Source organism: Agelaius phoeniceus, chromosome 13 (genome assembly GCF_051311805.1).
Source record: "Agelaius phoeniceus isolate bAgePho1 chromosome 13, bAgePho1.hap1, whole genome shotgun sequence".
Taxonomy (NCBI): Eukaryota; Metazoa; Chordata; class Aves; order Passeriformes; family Icteridae; genus Agelaius; species Agelaius phoeniceus.
In genome coordinates this window covers 9,724,515-9,742,659 of record NC_135277.1, presented here as the reverse complement: position 1 = coordinate 9,742,659, position 18,145 = coordinate 9,724,515, and the positions used below count along the sequence as shown (strand labels likewise).

Here is an 18,145-nt window from a genome sequence, read left to right as displayed (position 1 = left end):
ATCATGAATAAAACAAAGGTAAGTGTTATGTATTAAAAAATGACTGCCATGTTACCAAGAGTGTGAATGCAAAGTTCTGGATAGGGCTTTGCAGCAGTTCTAAATCCATTCCTGAACACATACAGTGATTTTGCCTGGAGAATAATCATTCTAAATTACAGGTACTGTAGCAAATAACTAAGAAAAATCAATAGCTTTTGTACAATTTCTTGACTAGCATTTTAAAAAATGGTAAAGGGTTTAAAAATCACAGCTAAGCCCCTAGAAACTCAAATGCAAAAGAACATACACAGTAAAAATAAAATTTAAAAAATTTCACTGTGATTTTTGAGATCCAGTTTTACAAGTTTTCAGTGGTATTCAACCTCTATTTAATTCTGTCTGTGCAGCTGGGAACAGAAATGTGCAGATGTGCTTTGAAAGGTTAGTTAGAAGCTGAACTACTTTCAAGAAGCTCTAGTAGAGATTCCAGACTGGGTAGACAAACACCATTTGCAATATAAATATAATCAACATTCAACTCCTAGAACAAGGAAGATATTTTATCTACTGTTGAAATATATTTTAATATATTGCAGCAGTTATACATTTGAATATATTTAAACTGACACTAATAGTTTGCTAATAAATATTCTGCTTAACTAAGAACATGTCCACATTTGCTTCATACTGAGATGTTGGAAGGGAAAAGCTTTTTGTATCAAATTAAAGAGAAGGTTTTATCTGCCACCACCGCTATTCCTTAGGTAAAACAAAAATCTCTGAATTACACAACACCAGGGAATTTTTCTGGTTGATCCAGCTGTGCTGTCACACCTTCTCTAATGCTCAAACAAGAGGAGTATGAGCATCAAGCAAGAAGGAAGGGAAAGAGGGACTGCTCCCTCCTGCAGGTGCTGACCACCTTGGGAGGAGTTTGGCAAAACTGCATCTCCTTTGCCTTTCATTTACCAATCAGGAAAAATTGCTATAATCTATCCCCCCTTGTCCTGAATGTTAGAAGAGAGCTGCATAACCCTGCTGAATTATGCACAGTGCTGATGCTCTAATGCCCAGAAGCTAAGCAAGATTATAGGGCAGATCAGGTTTCCCTGAAAGCACCTAGGGAAAATGCAGCCTGATTCCAGACACACAGAGGTAAACCTAGAGATCAAAACCAAGTCCAGTGGCTCCAGCACTGCCAGGAGAGTCAATGGCAGCTGTGCTGTGGTGGTGCACAATAATCTTGCCTCTCAAGAGGCTTATTTTTCCATTAGGCCCTGCAGGCTGGAATATTTTTGTGTTTACCATGGCCTATATTTTTCTTCAGAAAGCCTGGACTGCACTTAGTGGCTGTCAGTCCTCATTTGCTTGTGTGAAACAGTGACACCAAAGTGTTATTTCTGTACAGCTCGCCCCTAAGTACCCTGCCCTGCTAAAATGCACATTTACTACAAGAGATGGTGGAAGTTGCTAATGCTTACATTTTACTCCAAGTCTAATAAACACAGCAGAAGAAATGCTGTCACCATCCTCAATGCATACCTAGCAAAATCACATAGCCATGCAAAATCACAATAACTTCTGTGTTATTTGTGACTAGCATGACAACTAATTAGTGTTGTCTTTATCCTAACACAGAGATGCCTTTTTAAAAATCAAATCATACTTCAGCTGGCTTTTCACCCCTGAAGTATGGGCTCTCTTTTATTTTGGAGGGTTTTGTTGTATATTGTATAATTCAAACTTTGCTTCATTAATCAAAGTACTGCTGAGGTAAAAGTTAAAAGCCCAACTATATTGTAAGACATTTCACACAGCTTTTGGCCGGGTTTAGCATGATCAGAAAGTGGATGCTTTTTGTCCAAAGTCGTGCCTGAAGTTTGTTTCTGAAAAATCCCTGAAATCATACATTTTTCTATTGCAAGTGTGCTCAAGAAAAATAAAATTACAGTAATAATTGCCAAAAGCAACCAGCCCCAAATGATTACATATTCTTTTTTACGATTCAAGAAAATTATTTTTTCCACAGCAAAGGCCTGGTTTTCAGTCATCATGGCATCTTGATTTATGAATGCCACTGAGACCTAAACCAAAGTACATTTAAGAATACTGCTTCAGTGGTTTTAATGGTATGAGCATTTAAACACAGCATAGAAAAGCTCTGGAGTTTAGGTCTGTTTAGCGCAAGAGCTCTGTGGGGACACACACTCTCCTCAGATCAAGCTCATATTACTCATTAACAAGCCACACACTTGAAACACAGGCTCTGAAGTGAAGCTGAGGGAGCATCAAGCCTGGGGTACACATATGCTCCTCTAAACCCCAGCTAAACTCCTGTAAGAATGAAAAGGAGCTTTACCTTAAATTGCCAACATGGGCAAATCCTATTTCTCCAGGCTTGTGGCTCAGAGGATACTTCCATTGGAAGGAGTAATTTATTTTTATGTTCCAAGAGAAAATGGGAGTGGAAAGGCTGTTACAGTGCTGGCAATGAAGGGAAGGAGCATGGCTGAGCTAAAGGATTCTTTCCTGGCTGTTTCCCCAGGTGTTCTGCAAAGGAGAGTAAGTGTTGAGATTTGACTGCTGCTCATCAAGTGACTTTATGGCCATATCACAACCTGGAGGATGGGAAACAAAAAATAAAAACCAACAAAAAAACCCCAAAAACAAAACCAAAAAACCACCAAAACCAAACCAACAAAAACCCAACCAAAAAAAACCCAAAAAAACCCAACAACAACAACAAACCCCAAAACCAAAAAACAGCAACAAAACAAATTCCTCCCTCCACAGACTCCAGGGATCTCCCCATCATAGAACAAGCTGGCAGAATGCAGAATCTGGAAGCAGTTAAGCAGCTGCCTCATTACATTGGCAGGCTTAAATCCTTAAGTAAGGTGGACAGATGCAAGGGACAAGAAACAAATCACTGTTTATTACACACCCTGCAGTCTGGGCAAATCCAATTGAAGAAGCTCTTTAGACCCCACCCAGTAGGATTTTAGCTTTTAGAGACAAAATGGATTTAGTGCTAGATAATAAAAGCTAAGCCTAATCTTCCTTCTCTCCACACCTGCATTAAATATATTCTTACTACTAACCTAAAAATGTGTTTTTTAACCTGATACTGTTTTTACTCTTGCCTTCCTATCCCTGCCACTTCCTGGCACCAGGCCATTTATTTTAGATACAGCTTTTTTACTAATTTCTCATATTCTGAGCACTTCTGAAGACAAGAACTCTGAAAGCTACTTTAAAATTCTAAAAAGACAATTTTGCCACAGTTCCAGTTATTCTTCCAGAACTACAAAGAAAGTGAAAAGGATGTTTTCAAAAAAAGAACCAGACACGCGTGTTACATGCTCGGCTACAAATCACATTTAATGTTTTTGTGTCTCAGCTTCCATCTGTAAAACTGTGGTTCCTTGCCCTGTTTTCCTCTTCTGTGCTCTGTATTTTGGCTACAAAACCTACCAGGCAGCAGCTACTCCATATAAAGCCTAGGTATGGTGTATAAATCTCAGCTGGGGTCTGTACATTGCAACACAACGTATTAGAAACATTCTGGTGAAGAAATTAATTTGTTTGTTGATTTTAAAATATTTTTAACTAAACCCAAAGATACTGTGAAGGCAGTGACTTGTTTTAAATAGTGTCTTTATGTCACTCCATAGTTATATAGCATATATATATAAATATATATGGGATTCTGCAGCCTAGGAAGCTCTCAAAGCTAGACCTGGAGTAAACACTAAGTGATTCTAATACTATGGGTACAGTAGAAAAAGCCTTAAAAATTTAAATGGCATAAGGATATTTAAATTATCACAGCTAAGAGGTGTGGGCAGTCCAACACTGAACTATATAGAAGTGATTAAAAACAAGGGGACAATCTACTCAAACTAGATTTCACATCAATAAAACTTGTGACAGTTACTGTATTGAATGTGCTATTCATGTATATTTATTGATTTTATAAACATTCTCACACACACCATACAGTAATAGCAAGGGTGAGCAAAATTCCAACCTTAGAAGTATTACAGTATTTGCTCTTTTTAAAAAAACCAAGTAGATGCAAAAATGTTAATGCAAACAACTAAAATTACATCATAAAACATCCGAGTTTCAAAAAAACATAAAAGGTAAAGTTGTTCTTTGCACCTACAGGAAAAGAAAATACAGTGGTAAGAGGAGGAATGGATGAGTCAACTATGATGGAAGAGGGGATGTACTGGTGAACAAAAAGAATGATAGATCAGCTATTGCAAAAAAAGTCTCTTATCAGAAATAAAGTTTAATTCTAGAAGAGTCTACTGAAAGGTCAGTGTCCTTAGTAGCTGAGAAGAGGAAGCCATTTAACTGAAGGTAAAACAAAAATCATTTAAAAGTCATTTGCAATTGATGAGGACTGGAAGACAAAGATGGCATCACAGATCGTTGGCAAGAGAATTCCTCCATATGGCATCTATTTCTCATTAATGCTCTGGGGGAGGATCCTAGACATCCCAGCAGGTCCTGTCGTGACTTTGGATTCAAAGCTGTCCACACACTCAGCTGCTCTCTGGCTGAACTCCACTTTTGCTGCACATAATGCACACAGCAGTGCCAGGAATACGGGCTGATGAACAGCTCCTGCCTCTTTCATCACACCTCCCACACTACCTTTGAAAAGGTGGAAACCTCTCCCTAACCATGCCACCCAAGACATGGCTCAGAAAACCTTTGCAGATTCTTCCCATTTTCTACTACTAGTATAGAAGCTTTCAGTATTCCCTCTGGAAGCTGCTCTTTGAACCCCTGGAGCTCATTGCCAATTCCTTCTCTCAACAATAGCTTAAGCCTGAGAGCTCTTCACCCACTACACTGTTTATCATCAGCTATGGATTGGTTATTTTGGGACAGCTTCATTGTGGAACAGTGCGTGGCAGTGACTTTGTAGCATTTTTGTCTCTGCCACTTGGGATTAAAGCAGTTTATTCTGAGATCCCAGCTGAGTTCAGGATCCTTACAGCACCTACCAACATCTCTATGGAGCACATTGCTTGTAAGAGACAAGATGAGTTTAATATGACAATCTCAGTAAATTACACAAGAGTGCCTCAGTTTCAAAAGCTGAGAGGAGGTTATTAAACAAAGAAAATTACTCTAGGTAATAAAAATCACTGACACCTCAGTGGGAATTGCCTGGGTTAATACAGACAGGGTGGAGAACACTCCAGACTTGAAAACAAGAAAAGGGTCAAAGAGCAAAATTTATTCAAATTCCTGTGGATTAAGCTGCTAAATAAACCACATTTTTTCCTATGAGCATAACAGATATAAATACATAGGAGCAGTCAGTCCACTGCAGCATGCTGAGAGCCCAAACAAATGCTATAAGGCACGAAGGATCTCGTGTGTGCAACATCTGCACCACAACCGGCGCGGGCAGTGCCACGCTGGGGCCGCCGCTCCGGTGTCCCCGTGTCCCTGTGGCACTGCCAGCCTGCAGGCAGAGCGGGGCCCTGCACACTTTGGTCACTGGGCTGGTGATCTGCCAGCAGCTGACAAACTGCAGATTCACATGCACTAACAGCAGGGCCTTCTGCTTTAACTTAATAGCAAAACACCATAGCAGAATCACTGATCTGTAGCTAGGATTTTATTTAATTCGTTAAATTGTTTACTCTGTGTCCACATCTTACTCCATTTCCAAGTCAAATTAACACATCACTTCAGACTAGGATAAGCAATTCATCCTGAATACTGATACAAGCCAGAACGTGATTACACTAAACTCAGTTTATTAATCTTCTTCATTGACTCTTTGTCAGGAAACTTCATTATACACAGAAGGAAATAAAGGAATAAACCAAAGATCATATACTGAAGAAACAACTAAAATGGGTATTTTAATTCATATTTGTAACTTTCTAAGAGCTTTCACATTTATATGGCTTTAAATAATACTGATTTTGACAAAACCCATTTTTTCTTCTGTGAAAGGTATTTACAAGAAATTGAAAAGCTCAAGGAAAATGAGGTTCCATTTTTCCCATTTGTGATGAGCCTTGTGATGATTTTTCCCCACTGTGATGTGCAGTGGGAGAGGTATTTATCATGCATAGCTTGTCCTCCTCCTTGGATGCTGTCCTCCAGTTTGGACTGGAAGCACTGTGTGTTAGAGGATCATTAACCAGGGTCATGTACATCATCTCTCCCTCACAAATGAACACTGTCAACACTGCAAGAGCCACAGAGACACTGCATAATCAGGGCCCAATGCACACATTGTGGCTCACACACGACAAAGCAGACAGACTAAACTGCACAAAAGAAATCTGGTTTTCCCTGAAACATACTCGTTCCAAAGCAAGGCAATAGCCTCATAACTGCTGCAAAGCACAGACCCTACACAGACACCTCTGGCCCTGAGGGATCCTGCCACCAAGAGCTATCACAAAATTCTATTACCTGGCTTCCAGATGGACAATGTCCTTATCCCTTGGATTACACAAAGTTTCAAGCACGTGACAGGAGCTTTACACTGTGAACACATTATGAAAGAAGACTGGAGACAAATACCAGGTTACACTGCCTTGTTCAAATCATGGTGTAGGGAATGAGTATTGTTTCATGGAGCAAAGACATGGGTCATAGAGCCATGTCACATACTGTGTTCACATACATGTTCACATCCACACAGTCCAAGAAAACACCAGCTGCATAGATTTACAAAGCAATCAGATGGCATGCTGAGAGGTATAGAGGAATATGAAAGAATTGTTTTCTTCACACTTATATTCCTGTCTGTGAGCTCTAAATGCAGTTCTCTCTGACCACTACTGCAGGGAAATTACAGGAAACTAATTATTGAAACTGAATTAATGTCTGTTAAGTTTTTCCCACACAATCCTGTCTCTTACCTGGCACTCTTGACCCCTACCATTCTGGAAATCATTTTAGGTTCCTCTTTTTGCCATAAAAGAGAGGAATGCAATGCAGTACTGAAGAGAACTGAGTAAGATTTTCATCTCCTTCCAGGAGTCTCATGATCCACTCTTAAATCTTTTTCCATTACTATTTAATGGTATTATAATTACTGTTATTCTCCAGTGTTCAGAATAATCACAAAACAAATACAAGCTTGATTATGCTCATATCATTATTTGTATTACAGGACCAACAAGAGATTTTGAGCTTTACCAAAGGAACAGCAGAACATGCATCTCCAAGAACTCCCACTTAATCTAGAATGAGAATTTGTAGGTTATTATAAACAGAAAAGACTGGAGAGAAGGGGCAAAATACAGAGGTTGGTATACCTTGTTTTTATGCTCTTATTTTCTTACTTTAGAAGTCTGACATTTTTCTTTTGAAAAGATTCTTTCCTTCATGAAAATGGACACCTGGTATAAGACATATAGGATAATCAGCAGTCCTACTCTCTAAAATTGGCTCAAACCTTATTGTTTAGGACAAGCTCTTCTCTAAAACCCTTAAATACAGTTATCTCCTCTGCTGCCAATCCAACATTTGCGACAGCCTCGATAGCTTATTCTCTGCTGCCAAACCTGCCTCCAGTCACACTTTTCTGGTGCAACTAAGGAGTCACAGATTTATTTATCCTCTAAAACTGTGGGCTGTATTTATCCTCTAAATCTGAACAAGCATGTAGCAGTAGAGCAAAGGCTCCTTTGTGGAGAAAGCATATAATCTGGAAGACAGACGGGTGTCTCTCCTGCTTGATGCTGCTCACAGACAGCAGAGCAAAGGAAAATAAGTGTTTGATTCACTCTCTCATGCACTACACCATCAAGTGAGTCAGTTAATCAGAAAACCTGATTTAACCATTCTCAAGTGATTTCACTTAAACTGTGAAGTGTCATCCTCTTTTGGTACTTGCACTTTTTCCAGCAGTGACAATCCATGCAGCAGTGGGGCAGGTCTGAGCTTCAGAGATGAAAGGTCCCAATGATGGGCATGAATTTATCCAAGTTAAAATTTACCTTTAATTAACATCTTTATACTTTCTTTTCTGACACAGGAGAGCATGTCTCATATTTAGAAACAGTTTTTAATACAGTCCAGAGTTCTCTTCCCCTGCAGAGCCAGCTCACCATATCCACTAACCTGACTGAGCATTTCTGGCAGCAGCTCCTCCTGGTGCAAAAGGCTGGAGGCTCCCAGGGCTGCCAACTCAGCTTCAGCTGAACCTGGGGGAGATCTCACAACACTTTGGACAAAGCTCTGTAGGTAAGACAAGAGCTGGGAGCAGCAGTTGGCCACCCCTGGTGTCAAGGAGATGTGCCAGCCTCTCACAGCAATTACAAAGTGTTAGTCCACCAACACAAAAAAATATTGGCAAGATGTAACTGCCTTTGTAGAATCAGTTTACCTAAGATGGGAGGACAGAATAGATGAATTACTTACGAGCAGCTGATCAACTTTTTCATCTGAATTTGTATTTTAACCCACACAACTCTCAAAACAAACACATCAATAGATACTCTTTTTATAATTCACATCAATGGCCCTCACATGAACCTATCATTTCAGAAGATGAAATCTTTCCTGTTTAAAATTTCAGATTGGCAGGACTCAGGAGTCACACTAAGAGGGCCATAGGTAATATCCTTTTACCACCTAGATTCACAGATTGCCAGCAAGAAATAACTGTGAAGTTTATATTGCAAATTATTAGACTTACAGTCTTTGAAAACCTGACAGGTTTTTTTCCTCATTCTGACTTGAGTGCTAAACAGCAGAGGAGGTGCTATAAAACATCAAGAGTCTATCACACCCTCTATTCTGTGTATCTTATTTCTCAGCAGAGTTTAGAAGGAGATGCAGGACAAGCCTGCAAAGTCCATAAGCCAAGTATTGCTCCTAGCCCAATAAATTAACCTTCAACAAAATTATTCCATCCCTCCCCATCATGTTTTATTCTCTTTATTTTTTGATTTGAGACGTTAAGCCATTACATCAACTGAGGAGTAAAACAAATAAGGTCTGTTTCTTCAGATGGTCTGATCAAGGTAACATTGGATAATCACAGGGCAAAGCCTAAAACCCAGCCTGAAAATCTCTAAGTCCTGAAAATAAGCTAACAGGATTTGCTTATTTAAGTTTGGAAGTCCAAGTGTGTAAAACCTGGAACACTTCACTAAATTCCTCCCCAGGTAAAAAGACCAAGTCAGCTCACTGAAGAGAGCAGGAATTATATGCAGCTGAGAAACCAAAGGTTTTCTCTAGGTTTCCTGGGGAGGCCTACCTTACAGCAAGATCAGTGAAAAAAACCTTTCAAATTCAGATTTGCAAAGGTGGCCCCATAAATCTGGCAGAACAGCTTATGGCAAGCTCTGATATTGCACATTCTTTTTGTCTTTAGGTGCATAAAATGTATATCAACACCTCCTCTGACAGGATCACTTTGCTTGTTTTTGTGTATTTAGGATTTATATAGTAGTGTTTAATCAGATCTTACAACTTCTCTGCTTTTACATACACAGGTACTTGACTACTGAAAGATAGGCTTTGCCTCACATTCTACAATTTAACTACAGCTATTTTCAAATTCATGTTTTCAGATGTTCTATTTTCACATTTATCTTCTGCCAGAAATATTGTCTGGCATGGTATTAAATAAGGGAAAAAAATTATTCCAGATGATATGTCATGGCAATCACAGCAAACAGAAGTCATAGACTTTGAGAACATCATTATAAGCTGATCATCCTTTAAAAATATTTAACAAAAAGCTCCTGGGTCTGCTTTAGCAGCTGAACCTGAACTCAGCGAGGAAGTGACTGAACAGAATCAGACATTCTCATTAAGTAAAATTAGCCAAGTGCAATTTGCCTGGCTGGTTCCCTCTATGTATTAGCATTTATATTCAGTCAGTGATGAGCATAATCAGGTTTTTTGAACAAAAAGGAACAGTCTCCTCAAAACCCATAAACCTATCAGGTTTATTAGTAACAGTTTGCACTTCCATTGTAAAAAGGCAGTTAAGAAACTGAAGAAAATTGCCTGTTCAGAAGTGTATCTGAGTAGCTACCAGCAATCTTTCCTCATAGCAGGAACATGACCTCACATACATGCTGGCTGATTGCTGTCAGATTTACTGGAGACAAAAGGAGATATTTCACTAAAGGGCAAATGCCAGGAGCTACAAAGAGCTGCCACAGGGCCTCACTGGAAGGGACAGGTTTGCCCTCTGATTGCAAAGATTGGATCACAAGGTCTTTTCCCTCCTTCCTCAATGAATGCATCTCTAAGGGCTGTCAGGCCCAAAAACAGAAAAGGGAATGTGGTGGCATCTAAGGAGATAAGCATCAGCAACACTGCTGATGTGACAAATAGAGAGCAGAAACAACCCTGGTCCTGCTGGAGGGCACTTCCCTGCAACAGCAGCAGCAGAGCTGAAGGTGAGAGGCTGCAGGAGCACCCAGATGTGGCAGGAAGGTGCTGCTGATACCTCCATCAAATGTAACCCCACACCCCTTCTGAACATCAGAAGGGAAGCAAAAAAATTTCATAGATTTTAAGAGAAGCTATGGAAAGCAGCACTGATGAAAAAAAAAAGGTTCCACACAAATAGCTTGTTTTGTAAAATTCAACTTGGTAATGCTCCTGTCAGCCAGCTGGGCACTAAGTATGTCCTAACACGTTGAGAGCTTTGAAATTTGTTATAAGTTATGCCTCAGTGCATCCTGGCTTTCAAAGCATTACAGCAACAAAAACTGGCCAAAGGAACAGCATTGCTGCAGCCCTTCCCACATGCACTGCACACCTACGAGGCACAAGGAAAAAAACAACTTAATGACAATCACCCCAGAATTATAGTTTGTAACTCTGGTTGTTCTCTTAAGGCAGACAACTGCTTTATCTGAGCAGCATGAAATGAGGCTTTGACCCTCTATTGTTTGCTCCTCTTTCCTTGGGTTCATGGCTAACTGCTCTCTTTACAGCATGTTTCTATAGTGACCAACTGCTGAACTGATACTCAATATATTTCACTTTTCACCTGCCATACTTCAGATTTGGAAACTCAGAATGTTATTTAAACAATATTCCAAAAACTTACCCTCAGGCTGTAGTAAGAGATGGCACATGATGAAGTGATGGTGGATACTTCATCACTCTGACGTCCCCAGCTCTTGAAAAAAAACAAATAAATGCACCATTTATAGATGAAAGAAAATTTATCACAACTCAGTAACAATTACTTGAGAAGCCAATACATAAGGTATCAGGAAGAAACAAATTTCCAATATCTCAGAGAAGTACCAGACTCCTCCTTTCAGGCAAGCATTTAATTTCTCCAGCAGCTTTTTTATTGTGCCTCAGTTGCATTAAGAGCACTTTGCCTCACGTACAGCCCCTTCCTAGAGTAACAACCAGGACAGCTTTTACAGGAGGATAAAGCACTGTGGTCCCCAAAGGAGACAGGAGCCCATTTTTAAACCCATCTGGCAATGAATCATCCTCCCAAGATAAAGACTGAAACATTAAGAGGGGAATACAGTAGGTAGAAGTAATGCAGAAACAATTTCAAAAAGTCAGCTGGTTCAAGTTTTACACATGCAAATAAACATTATGAGAGGGGAAACAAGAGTGAGATGTGAAGCACTGAGCAGGAAGATCAGGTGTATTTATCTTCCTGGAAACTGGAAGATATTAAACTGTGCTTTCTGCTAAATTGCTGCTGCCAGTTATTGACAAAGTTGTCAATTATCCAGGATTATTTAGACTGATGATACCTGAAGAAATGAGGATTTAGAAACACTTGGGACTAAAAGAAGAGATAGGAATACCCTGCAGATGATAAATGGAATGGATTGAAAGAAAAAGAGCAAAGAGACACTTTCAGAGGGTATAATTAAATATCCTTAATTAACATATTACACTACTACAATGAAACCAACTTTCAAAGCTGGATTTTAGAAAATAATTATAACTGAGTGGATGAAAGACTAGGACCCTTCTATACCATAAGACTGGCATAGAATTTATTCAGATAACTTCTATTTTGCTAATGTTTAAATAACATAATTATACTTTAAAATTGCACTGACTGTGCAGGTCTGCAAGCAGCCAGATATTAAATCACCATTAGATGGATTTTACTGAAATTGGTCAGACCATGCATTAAGGAAAGAGGACAGTGCTTGATTGCAATAGCTGAGTAATCACATAGCTTAATGCACATGGATAAAGCAGGTACCAACAGGTATGTAAGTTATGTAGCAACAGGGACAATGTTTTTAAATTGGTCCAGGAATAAGAATTCATTTTGAGCAGGGATTTGTAAAGCATCTTGTAATTCTTGGAAGAAGCTTCTTACAACATCACAAAGCTCTGCTCTATGAAAACATACTCTGCTGGAGTAAGGGATACTTGCTACCACAATTTTTGCAATAGAATGAAAGATATTTTACCATGTTCATGAAGGGACAGTTGACAGGTTAGGATTTCAATGAAAGACTTGCAGTAGTTAGGCCTAAATCATAGTTTTGGCATTATTTGGACACACAAGTATCTTAGCTCTTGTCTATCTCTCTTATATACAACGTATCACAGCTGAGACAGCCACAATACACAGAGCATCATTGTACAATTTCAGAAAGCTTCAACCCATGCAGAGTAGCACCTCACCATTTCAGAAGGCTTCAAGCATCTGCCCATGCAGAGTAACATCATTCCAAGTGTCTGTTCTTCTTGGTTCTTCAGCCCAACCTTTTATCCCCTCATGCTGATGCCCTGCACCTGTGTGCCCTCTGTTCCCTGTGTGTTGGTCAGTGCCCCTGGGCACTCCATGGCTCATTGCTGGCAGTGCTGCTCACAGCTGCGCCCACTGGGGATGAGGCTGGGCCAGCCCCACTCCCAATCACCACAAACTGGGGACCTACAGCAATGGAGCAGCAGTTCCACCCTCCCAGGCTACCTAAACCCACAGCCAAGGTATCAGGGATACAATTGATACAGGGATGTACAGCACAAAAAACATTGACATAGAGGCTGTCAGGTATGATTCTATATGGCAACACCCCAGTGTTACTTATACAACCATTCCAAAATAATTTTGTTACTCACATTACATAAATTGCATATTACCAGGGTTTATCTGCCACACTATCAGGAATTCAAGTTACTTTCGTTAATCAGGAAGAACAGATGCAGAATGCCAGCTGAAGGTGTTCAGGAAAGGTGAAGAAGCCAAGCAGAAGCCAGCAAAGCCTAGACAGAACATGCTGACAAGACAGAGGCACTGAAACACTAAATTGGCTATTTCAGGTAATATCACTTAAGATCAATGTACTTCAGACTGTATCTGTCCACACAGCTCCTCCCTCAGTCTGTGTCTGAAGTCACAGGGAAGTGTGTAATGAAATACATTATTTCAACAGAGCATATAAGCTTTAAAAAAAATTTATAATGGCTGTTGCAGCAGCCAATTCCAAATGTAATTTATAAATACAGAATTCCTCAGTCTTTTTATTGCCATTTTCTACATATCATAAGTAGAAAAGTTTAGGAAATAAAAGGAAAAACCCCCAACAACAAACGACTAATACTTCATTTTGGTTTGCTTGGCCTTAATTTTTCTGCAAGACACGGCACCCCTCTGCTGGGCAAGAGCAGATGTAGCAGCAGGGAGGGGTGAACCAAAACTGATGAACAGTAAAATAAAATCAGCCTGTGCAGACTGAAAAGATATGTAAGGAAAGAGGACTGAGGCAATGTATGGCTGCCCAAATGCCTGAGAAAATAAGGGGCCCAGGTGTGAACCATTAAACAAACAGAATTCAGACTTTAGACTTATTTCTCCAGAAAGTAACATTTTTCATAACATCTTTGAAATTAGTTACCTTGAAGGAACTGCCATCTTGAAAAACACCAGTTCTCTAACTCCAAAAGCAACTGTTGCAATATTTAGAATAACAGGACATTGAAAGAGTTCCCTAAAGTGAAAGACTTTTCCCCATGAAGAAGCTGAATGATGAGATATGAAGCCTTCACTGCATCAATCTGGCAATGCATCAGCATAAATGCTGATGCATTCATAACATTCTTTTCCAGGAGAATGGATGACAAACCTTAAGCAAACCTTCAGAATAGTTATCTTTTTTCCTTTAGCCATTACTTTATTTTTAACATGACAACCATAGGACAAATACAGGACAATTTCAGACATCAGCAGTGATGCAGACGAAAAAACTAAGTCCTCCCAGAACCATGTATGGTATCACACACATCTTTGGGACATGTCAGTTAAATCCTCCTCTGCCCTCTGAAGCATGATAAATAGAGAAGTTCAGCCTTTTTCTCATCAGCCCTGAAACTGGAGTATAGCTGCCCATTTTGTTTCAGACTTCTTGTTTTGTTGTGTTCTACAAATGACTCAGCTCTGTTCTCTAGGGGTTGCACTACTACTCATTTTTAGACCAAGGAAAGATTATAAAAAAGGCAGTTTCAAAGAAGCATTCTATGAAGACGTTTCTAGGAAACAACTCTTTTCTTTGTTAAAAATATAAACACAAACCAAAGCTTGTTTTTAATAAAGGGACTTTCTGTGCCTGTATTAAAAACACTCATTACAGGTGACATACAATTGGCAAAGATATATATGACCATATCTCTACTTTTAAGGAAACTATTTACAGACTATTACAAAGTGCCCCCACGTGTGCAATGACCAGGTCCTGCGCTGGTTTTTCACACTGAAATCTTCTGGTTTTCTTTCCGTTGCTCAGGAGATTCTACTTTCGGTTTGTCTGTGTGATCAACAACAGCACACTGGCTTCAAAAGACATTTATTTTAGATACCTGTAAGTGCCCACAGTGAAAAGCTGCACCTGCTGTGAGATATCAGAGAGAAGAGTCTCTTTTATGTCTCTGCCACCCAGGTTTGTCCTTCTGTACCACTTCCCATATGGAAGGCTGTCATTCCAAGCCCCTCGCTGTGTTAACCAACATTTCCTCCACTAAAAAAACACATTTCCTAAACAATTTGTTTAGGGACCAGGAAAGAGGACAAATCTTACCCATAGGAAACCATCCAGAGCAGAAGGAAGTCTGTAGTGACAGAAGTAGATACAGTCTCAGTTTTCTAACCAAACCTACAGGAAAACTTCAACTGTACAGCACCTATATTAACAAGGGGAGGGGACAGAAGTATCTTCCTGTAGTCATTAGCCACACTCTCAACAGCACTGCATCAAGTAAGAAAGAATATCAGTCCATGTACCAGCATGCTTTTTCCTATTTCCTACTCTTGTTTTAGGTCAACTGGAAGCTTCTTTCTTCAGTTTTTCTAAAATCTCATGTGGTGTTGCTGATACCGATATCTTCACCACTTTGTCACGAGATTTACCGCCCTGGTTTAGACAAACACAGAAAAAACCCATCTTTCAGAGAATCACCCTTTAAGGTAAGAAAACAGTGCAATTTATAAGGTGCTGATCAACAAATGAAGCAGTTTGCCCATGATTTAGGAAAAACAAGACTCACATCTTTTTGTCTCTACCTTTTCACAACATTTCCTTGGTCATCTTATCCTTTACTATTAGGCTTTAAAAGACTTCTATAACTACTCCATTAAACCAACAGATAAAAATAAAAAGCACCATTTTTCATTGTGCTCTTGTGCTTATAAACTATAAATGAAAATGGCTGGAAAGACTGACTCCAAGTACAATGAATTAACAAAGCAAATTATTTATTCAGTGCAATGAATAAAACAAAGAGTTTCCACTCACCAAAGTCAAGACATATAAATTCTAATACAGAGAAACTCGAGGCCCAGCTACAACCCAAGTGTTTACATATGCTCTTGCTTATGTGTGACAGTTAAATGCCAGAATCAAATACAGAAGTTTATAAAAAAAAGTGAAAAGTTAATAAAATGCACATTCTCTGCAGAACACAAATTCTGTAAACTCATTTGACATGAAAACAAGAGAATCTTGAAGGACACAGAAAATATGAACTACAGAGATTTGCAAAACATTATCATGATAACCCTTCCGGTTAAAAGATCTCAAGATCTGTCATAGTTCTTCCTACACTAAATTTGTTCTCAATGAATCATTCCATTAACTCAACTAAACTTTTTAAAGTGTCTTTCAGACTGAACTTGGAGTAGCTCCCTGTACTCAATGTGTAAGTTTCAAAATCTTGAATTTCAACAGCAGTAGGGCAAAGCTGAAAGGAAAAAAAGGAAGTACCTTCTCTAAAACAACATCACTCTTCTTCACTTCAAGCACCTTAGCGAGGTAGCGACACAGCTCTGCATTTGCCTCCCCTTCCGACGGAGGTGCAGCAATAGCTACACCTACTGCCTCTGCTGTCACATCTATAGAAAATAGTTGGAGGATTTTATGCTCAAAATATTCAAAACATCACATCATAGTTTCCTAAAAATGAACGTTTATGCTTTCGAAAGCATTTTGATTTAAAACCGAGTAAATGTATAGATTAGCAGGTGAAGCATTTTCACATTTCATGAATTCCCTTGATTGTCGGTCACTACAATCAAATATAAATTCCTGACAATACAAGCAGTGATTGTCCTGCTTGGCACCACGTAACACGACTCAAATGAGGTTAGCCCCCACCTCCACCCCAAAAGCCGCTTGTTAAATCAGTCTGCTCAGAATCACGCTGTCAGTAAATTCCCTGTAAATTCCCAAGGGGCCTGGACACTGCCACAGCCCGTGGGTGCCGCACACACGGGGGATGTCTCAGCAGTCCCAATGCGTGCAGGAGCAAGGCCAGGGCTGTAGAGGGAGAGCACGTTTTATTAGATCCAACTTTTAAGGCTCTAATAAAACCGCACAGACCCTTGAGACACAAACGGCCTGCACGAAACCACAGAAGCCAAACGAAAGGATTCAGGATCAGGATTTACCCCGTGCTCACCGCGCCACCCAGCGCTGTACACGGGGGAGAGCCGAACTCCTCGCTTCAGTTTCCGGGTGGGATTTTGCGCTTTCCCTCCCTCCGCCCCTGTTCCTCAGGGCGCAGCGATGCAGTGCCCGGTGCTCCGGCCCGCAGACCCACCTGTGACGGCGCTGCAGCGGGCACCGGGCTTGGCGCGCACCGCCACCCTCACGGAGCCGCCGCCCGCCGCCGCCACCGGTCCCGCGGTGGCGGCCGGCTCCGCGGGGCCCTTGGCGGCTGCTTTTCCCTGAAACAGAGGAACAGGCGCGGTCACTGCGGTTACTGCGGGCACCACCCGCCCCTTCCCCCCTTCCCTCTCCTGGCCCTGCCCGCACCTTCCCGGGCATGGCCCCGCCGCTCCGTACCGGCGCCGCCCGCACCCACAGGAACCCAGAGAGGCTCCGCATGGCCGGGGCGGCCCTTCCGGCAACCGCGCCGGGCCCGCCCCGAGGCGCCTGCGCGCTCCGCACGGCCCGGCCGGGCTGGCCCTGTGCCCTCAGCGGGTGCTCCGGGACAGCCGAGCTCTGTGCCCTCAGCGGGTGCTCCGGGACAGCCCGGCCGGGCTGGCCCTGTGCCCACAGCGGCTGCTCCGGGATAGCCGAGCTCTGTGCCCTCAGCGGGTGCTCCGGGACAGCCGAGCTCTGTGCCCGCAGCGGCTGCTCCGGGACAGCCCGACCGAGCCGGCCCTGTGCCTTTAGCGGCTGCTCCGGGATAGCCGAGCTCTGTGCCCTCAGCGGGTGCTCCGGCACAGCCGAGCTCTGTGCCCACAGTGGCTGCTCCGGGACAGCCGAGCTCTGTGCCCATAGCGGCTGCTCCGGGACAGCCCGGCCGGCCCGGCCCTATGCCCACAGCGGGTGCTCCGGGCCAGCCGAGCTCCGTCCCCACAGCGGGTGCTCCGGCACAGCCTCTCCCTGTCTCTCCCGCACGGCCCGGCCGAGCCCCGTCTCTGTCCCGGAACGGCGCCGTGCCCAGGGACAGGAGAGCGCTGGCGGAGTGTGCACAGAGCCGGACGTTTGACAGACACTTGTTCAACACACAGCCTTTGGACACCCCAAACCTGAGTGACTTCCCCCTTAAGAAAGAAAATTTTCTTATTTTGTCTCCTGCATTCTTAAATTTTAGTATAACGTGGGAGAGGGTACAGGTCTTTGTACACCAAGCCATTATGTTACCATGGTACATACTGCAAAGCACTAAATACTATATACATACAGCAATTGCATTAAATTAGTGT

At 41.6% G+C, this 18,145-nt stretch overlaps 1 protein-coding gene across 5 annotated transcripts; it reads right to left on the bottom strand.

Moving 5' to 3' along the window:
* Positions 1–2,398: 2,398 nt before the first annotated feature.
* On the bottom strand, positions 2,399–18,093 carry C13H15orf40 (chromosome 13 C15orf40 homolog). Of its 5 annotated transcripts, none has more exons than XR_013184189.1 (5): positions 17,247–18,093; positions 16,197–16,324; positions 15,218–15,347; positions 11,054–11,125; positions 2,399–2,600 (listed from the first exon to the last, which is right to left on the bottom strand). XR_013184189.1 is itself a non-coding variant. In XM_077185686.1 (4 exons), the coding sequence occupies exons 1-3, from the start codon at positions 18,091–18,093 to the stop codon at positions 15,255–15,257; spliced, it is 1,068 nt and encodes a 355-aa protein (XP_077041801.1). In that variant the 3' UTR covers positions 14,079–15,117; positions 15,218–15,254. The 5 variants fall into 5 exon arrangements, 3 of the variants coding, with proteins under 3 accessions (XP_077041801.1, XP_054498023.1, XP_077041800.1); XR_013184188.1 differs by lacking the exon at positions 2,399–2,600 and adding an exon at positions 5,612–8,362; XM_077185686.1 differs by lacking the exons at positions 2,399–2,600; positions 11,054–11,125 and adding an exon at positions 14,079–15,117.
* Positions 18,094–18,145: the final 52 nt, after the last annotated feature.

What these genes read in the sequence shown, in the direction of transcription:
- C13H15orf40 (XM_077185685.1), bottom strand. Translation starts at nt 18,093, where the DNA reads ATGTACCATGGTAACATAATGGCTTGGTGTACAAAGACCTGTACCCTC. An exon ending in GCGGGGCCATGCCCGGGAAG is followed by an intron (nt 16,325 to 17,246) that starts GTGCGGGCAGGG and finishes TATTTTCTATAG; the next exon opens with ATGTGACAGCAGAGGCAGTA. An exon ending in GTGATGTTGTTTTAGAGAAG is followed by an intron (nt 15,348 to 16,196) that starts GTACTTCCTTTT and finishes TGTCTAAACCAG; the next exon opens with GGCGGTAAATCTCGTGACAA.